The sequence below is a fragment of the Zalophus californianus genome, chromosome X (genome assembly GCF_009762305.2).
Source record: "Zalophus californianus isolate mZalCal1 chromosome X, mZalCal1.pri.v2, whole genome shotgun sequence".
NCBI classification, from domain to species: Eukaryota; Metazoa; Chordata; class Mammalia; order Carnivora; family Otariidae; genus Zalophus; species Zalophus californianus.
In genome coordinates this window covers 7,585,835-7,592,490 of record NC_045612.1, presented here as the reverse complement: position 1 = coordinate 7,592,490, position 6,656 = coordinate 7,585,835, and the positions used below count along the sequence as shown (strand labels likewise).

The following is a 6,656-nucleotide window of genomic DNA, read 5'->3' as shown; positions in this document are numbered from 1 at the left end:
TCCTGTATATATGGTTAATTCCTTAATGAGAGATTGATTAATCAAGTCAGCATTAGATTAATAAAATATGCTACACAATGTTATCATTTTCCTTAACAGATCTCCATGGGACATGAAACTTTTGATACTGACCTGTAAAACTCAAAAGGTAGACTTATGCAATCAATTATTTAGTGATACCGTGGCTTGGGATTTAGAGAGAAACACTTGAGTTAGCAACATGGAAGAAAATCAAGTGGACTGTTTGATGAACTCAAGAGCCTGAGGATTCTGAAGGCAACCCAAAACTGAGAAGAAAAATTTCACCTACCCTATACAGATGAAAGAATAAAAACAGGTTTAGTTGTAGTTTGTGACCAAAACTTCAGCAAACATTTTCAGTCAGGCGTTGCTGACAATGTCATACTGGCTCTTGGAAGCCACGTGATGAAGTTGGCCGTCCAGTTGACCGGAAGCCCAGAGACCAGCATTCTATACCTTTGCCAGATTTTCTCAAGCAACTCGTCTACCCTGTCTTTGCATCAGCTTCTTCTGAAATGGGTCTGAAAGGAAATGCTGTTTCTAAATTATTAATTATTATTAATTATTTGGAACTGTATTCAATGTCATGAGTACAGCTTATTACTTTGTGCTTATCAGTGGATAGTCTTTGAGACAGGACTAAAATATTTTACAGATGAGAAAACCAAAACCCAGAGAAATCAAGTGATTTGCTTACTTTAGGGTTTCTTCATCTTGGCATGCCCGACATTTTGAGATGGATAATTCCTTGTCACGGGGGTGGAAGTGTCCTGCACATTGTGGAATGCTAAGCGGCATCTCTGGCCTCTCTTTGTTAGATCCCAGTAACAAATGCCCAGTCAGAACTATGAAAAATGTCTCCAGACATTGCCAAATATTCCCTGGGGGGCAAAAGAGGCCCAAATTCAGAACCACTGGCCAAAGTAACACAGAAAGATGGTGGCAGGAGTTAGAAATGGAATCTAGGCCTCCTGACCCCTACTCTGCTGTTATTCAGCTGCACTGCCTTTCACATGAATTGGTACTTAGAGTGAAAATAGGTATCAGGTTAGGTCCCCTTGCCTTGCCAAGAGATGACCTTCTCTGGAGTTGGTACGTGGCACTGCTGTGTTGTAAGTTCCGCACTAGCATAATGAAAACATGTAAATAGAAAAACGCCAAGTTGACATATGTGAGTGATCTACTGAAAGGAGACCTTGATTATTTACAATTTTTAAAGTATAAAGCGTGTGTCTCATTAATGATGAACATATTCAGCGGTGTATATCTGACAAAATTAGGCATCTGACAAACAGCAAACACTCATTTCAGTATGCAGAAGTCAAATCCAATAACCACTTCATGAATTTTTTTTTTTTTGAAATTACAAAGCTACTTTTAGTACTTTGGGTTGAGCCCCACAGGAATAAAAAGCACTGGGAAGGGCGGACCCCCTCACCCCCAGGCGTGGCCCAGGGGAAGAGAGGCTACCTGAGGGGAAGGAAGCACAAAAGGGACCCACTGCAGACTCAGGGCAAAGGGAATGCCATCGGTGCTGGGACCTGTGAGCACTACAGGAGAAAACGCGAGCGTGGTGGGACTGGCTCCAGGCACACAGGCGAAGGGCAAGAGGGCTGGACACGAAGCCACGAAGCTACTTGGGTTCCTCCTTCTTCTCGTTTGCCTTTTTCTGCTTCTGCTGCATGATCTCCGAGTCCCTCTGCTTGCGGGCGGCAGCAGAATGCCCGTCATCTCGGCGCTGTCCCTTAACCGAGTTGCTCTGCTTTTTCATAATCTTCTGGCAGGCGAGCTCGCGCTGCTTACCGCGGGTCATGGCAACGGCAGCGGCTCCGGCCTGCCTCCGGTGCGTCCCCTCGTTCTGTCCGACGTTGCAGGCCTCGCCCCCTTCTCCAAGCGTCACCACTATATATTTTTTTTTTTTTGGAAATATTTGGTTCTTTTTAATCAGCTATTGATGGTATAATAAAATAAATTTAAGTGGCACCAAATTTAAACATTTAAAATAGTTCACTGAAGGATGATCTACAACACAGTACGTTAAGCCTAATTGTCAAAATGACACCTCTGTTTTTGCAAGAAAGAAAAACTAAAGGCATGATCAAAATTATGACCGACACTTTGGGTTCATTTGGACACTTATATAGATGATAGTGATATAGTGATAAATTTCGTCTATATTAATAGTTGAATAGCTTTATCAAACATACAACTATTCTAATGATATAAAAACAAGTTTGACAGAGGACCTATAATATCCAGGGGATGAGACTATGACACCATATAGGCCAATTTTAAATAGGGCAGTCAGGGAAAACTTTACTGAGAAGTTGGCATTTGAACAAGATTTACAGGAGGCAAGAGAATATGTCATTCAGATATCTGGAGAAATAGCATTCTTAGGCATAGGGAAGGGCAAATGCAGTAGCCACAAAAGAGAGATAAGTTTCTGAAATGTTTCGATAACATCTGGGACACCAGGGTTTCTGAAACACAGTAAGTAACTGAGTTGTGGGAGAGATAATAAATAGATTATGTAAGGCCTTATAGACATGGTAAGGGCTTTGGTTTTTCTGAGTGAGATGAAAGGACACTAGAAGGTCTTATGTGGAGGAATGTTATGATCTACTTAATTTTAGAAAAATTACTCCAGCTTGCTGTGTTTAGAATATACTATAAAGAATAAGAATCGAAAGAGGGTCAGTAGTGAGGATGCTACCAGAATAATTCAGATGAAAAAGAGTGGCAGCTTGCTTTAGTATAGAATGAGTGGAAGAAGCGCAGGAAATGATTAAATTGTGGGTATTCTGAAGGTATATGAAATATATTTTTCCTAACAGGTTGGATGTGGCATGTGAGAGAGTTGATGATAGCTGCAAGTCTGGGGCCTGAGAAATGTGAAAGATGGTGCTGAGATGGGGAAACCTGTGTGAAAGACAGACTTGGGGGAAAGATAAAGACCATGGTTTGCCATTATCTGTCCGAGAGCATATATAAGTTTTGACTTGAGAGGAGAGGTCCTGGATGGAGATATGTAGAGATATGTATTTTGGAGTCATCGGTGTATAGTTACATTTAAAACTGCAACACTAGACAGGATCAGTAAATAAGTAATAGAACATTCAAGAAATGAGCGCTGAGGTACTCCCACCCTTAGAAATTTGGTAAGATGAGGAGGAATTGGCTAAGAAGACTGAAGAGAAATGACCATTCCTAGTTCCTCCCAAGAGGTTGGCTGAATGTAGACCTCAGTTTCTTGCCATGTGGGCATCTCCATGGGGCAGCTCACAACTCGGCAGCAGGCTTTACTAAAGCTAGCAAGGGAAAGAATCTGCTAGCAAGATGGAAGTTATAATCTTATATAACATAACCATGGAAGTGACATCCTATCAACTTGGCCATACTCTACTGGCTAAAAGCAAGCCACACCTTTAAAAAACTCGGAAATAATTATTTGGAGATAGCCATGAAAAGAATGCTAGAATAGCACGGTGTCGTGGGAGCAAAGTGAAGACCCTGTGAAAGGAGAGATGACCAACCATGTCAGATGCTGCTGGTAGGGCAAATAGGATGAGGAGCGCCACAACAATTGGGTTTAAATACACGAAGGTTATCTGTGACATTGCCTACTCCAGTTTTGGTGTAATGGTGGGGTCGATTCTGCCTGGAATGGGCTCAAGAGAGCATGGGAGGAGAGGAGTTGGAGGTCTCAAGTGCAGTCACGTCTTTTGAAGCACTCCGGCGTTAAGAGGACCAGAGAAGAAGAGTGATAGCTACAACAGCTTGTAGGGTCAGACGTGTTTTAGGAGAAACTGTAGCGGGTTTGTATGCTGCTGGGGAAAATCCAACAGAGAAGGAAAGGAGAATGATTCTGGAAAGTGGGGATAATTGAAAGAGTGATGTTATTTTCTTTTTAACTTAAAGAAATAACATACTTTATTTGAAAAATTCCAAGTATGCTTCAAATGCAAACTGCCCGTTTAGTAAGCACCCACAGAGTTCCAATCGTTGTACAGAACGTTAAAACACTTGTTTGTACTCTTTTAGAGCAAAACTGCCTAGTCTGTTGCACTCATTTTTGCATGGCATTGACATTTTAGTTGCAGTGTCATATAATGACCAGTTCTTCAAGACTTGCTCAGGAAACAAGTTTCTGATCCCTAGACGTGGATCATGTCAACTGTTAACACTTAACGTCCTCTCCCTCCGAAGCCACCACCACCTCCTCCTCCTCCGAAGCCTCCACTTCCACCTCATCTTCCGCCTCTGTCACCTCCTCCCCTCCCCCCTCCTTGGCCTCCCCTGCCCCCATCTCCTGGAGGTCCCTTCTCACCTGGAGGTCGTGGGGTAAAAACCTCTGCGGTGGTAGCAGTTTATTCAGGTCTGTATAGAACTTCTGCAGGTTTTTTTTTTTTTTTTTTTTTTTTTAAAGGAAGATGCCTTCATATTTTCTGACAACTTCACGGAAAGATAAAAACCTCTAAGTTGCCCAAATATTTCATCCACTCTACCAAGTCGTTCTTTGTTCTCTAAATAAACTGGAGCATTGAAATAAGGCACCTTCTTTTAGTCTGTAGTACATTTATAAACTGTGTTGTCTTCACAGGGATGCGGGAACTCTCCTCATAGAACGACATGTTCCAGAGGTCCTCGGTCTTGGCCTTTGTTAAAGCCTCCATGGCCGCGAAAGGGTGATGCTATTTTCTAAGTTAGGGTCTTGGGGAAAAGTAGAGGAGATAACTTTAGAGCAGAGCGTGGACAATGTGCCAATATTGACAGGAAGAAAGGCCTAGTGTATGTGTATATTTATGGGAAGGGACATGATATATATTGTGATAGCTTGCAAAGTCCTTTTCTGAACTTCTTTCTTTATCTATCTGTCTGTCTCTCTCTCCCCTCCTTATTTTCCCCCAAGCAATGTTATCAGCCGAAAGTGAAGGTGGAGAAGAAATTGTTGGATATCTGAAACGGAAGGATAATGCAGAAAATAGGTTTCTATGACAGTGAGGGAAGGAGTGAATTACAGAAATATACAATTGCCTAGCAGCATTCAGAGCCTTGCCTAACCTTAAGAGGTTTAGAATGGCAATCTTTCTGGGTTTCCAGAAGTAGAGGAAGACCAGTTATATCGATGTCTATCATATGGATGGACTGTGGAATTTAAGCTAGGTAGAAATGAGTGAAAAGTTACTAAGGGTAATGAGCCTTGGCGGGGAGAGGATAATTGGAGCTGGGGTACTGGCAGAAATGAACTGCAGATATAGAACATAGTAGACAGAATGAGATGTTTGAAACTGAAGCTATGGGGTGGTTACATCTTTGGTCCTGACGGGTCTAGCATATACCCATGGGAGTAGGGGGATAAGATAAGGTGAAAAAAAGAACATTTGGGAAGAGGAAGTCAAATGAAATTTCAGGGTGTTTGAAGAATTACCCATGTGAATAATGAAATTACCATGAATTATGGCTGGGGTAGTATTAGAGAGTGACCGTGAGCTAAGAGATAAAATCTCCAGAGAAGGCTGGATGGAGGGCTTGGCCATTTTCAAGGTCATTACAAAGACAGGGTGTTGACCACTCCCCGTTGTAGCCGTTTATAGATATTTGAAGCAAGGAGATTTTGGGGAGGGAAGAAGGAGAATATAATTAAAACATCTTATAGATAGTTTGGTGGGGGGGACTTGGCCATTTTCAAGGTCATTACAAACAGAATGTCGACTGTTAATTCGGTATCATCATTGTCCTCCAAATACCCGAAGCCATTAAGGCTAATTTTAATCACTTACCAAATTGTAACATTTGTTCAGATAATCAATTAATTGTTTAGTAGTCACCTGTGACTGACCTGGAAGTGGATCATTAAGTGTGGAGATTTTCCTCAAAGTGGAAATAGAAAAATGAAAACTGGAATTCTTATGTTAGCTGAAGAATTTGACAATCCAAGGGAAAGTGATTCAATGAAGATCATAGTGTTAATAAGTAACAGAGCCAACAATAGAGTAAAGCTGACTTAACGTGGACAGATTGAGCCACAAAGCAAAATAAAACAAAAATAAAAGCGACAAGGGCAGCAATAACAACAAACAAAAAAGAAAACAGGATGGTCTGTTAAATTGGGGATCTCACACAAATAATACATTTTTTTTTTGGTAGTAGTGTGTCTCAAATATCGCCACAAAACATTCTTGTACTTGTTGGCAATGCTGTCCTCAGGAAGTCAGTTCACTGGTTGTCTCTGCCTCTGTCCCTGTTGCTACAGAGCCTCATTGTATAAGTTATATGGTGTGTGCGTGCGTGCGTGCGTGCGTGCGTGCGTGTGTGTGTGTGTATTGGGGGAGGGTCATAAGAAAAATGGTTTGTATTTTCTTTGTGCTTAAGCATAATACCTTTAGAGTATTTTATGAGAGTTGAAGGCAATTATAACTAAAAGTCAGAGAAGCCAAACAGATGTGACCGGTAAAGTATTTGTTTAAAGGCTGCATCATCACACCAAGTATACATCTTTCTTATAAGGACTGCTTCTTGATTCTCTTTCTGATAGTCTAACAATTCAGGAATAGTTGCAATTTCTGGGGAGAGGAGAAATTTTGTTGCAAGGTCGGGCAAGTATAACTCCTCTTTGCCATTTTCCTTGCCAT

At 41.4% G+C, this 6,656-nt stretch overlaps 1 protein-coding gene across 1 annotated transcript; it reads right to left on the bottom strand.

The window, feature by feature from the left end:
• Positions 1–1,532: 1,532 nt before the first annotated feature.
• Positions 1,533–1,834, bottom strand: LOC113931212 (small EDRK-rich factor 2-like). The gene has a single exon (XM_035725705.1). It carries the CDS (start codon positions 1,832–1,834, stop codon positions 1,655–1,657), a length of 180 nt encoding a protein of 59 aa, XP_035581598.1. The 3' UTR covers positions 1,533–1,654.
• Positions 1,835–6,656: the final 4,822 nt, after the last annotated feature.

What these genes read in the sequence shown, in the direction of transcription:
- LOC113931212 (XM_035725705.1), bottom strand. Translation starts at nt 1,834, where the DNA reads ATGACCCGCGGTAAGCAGCGCGAGCTCGCCTGCCAGAAGATTATGAAA.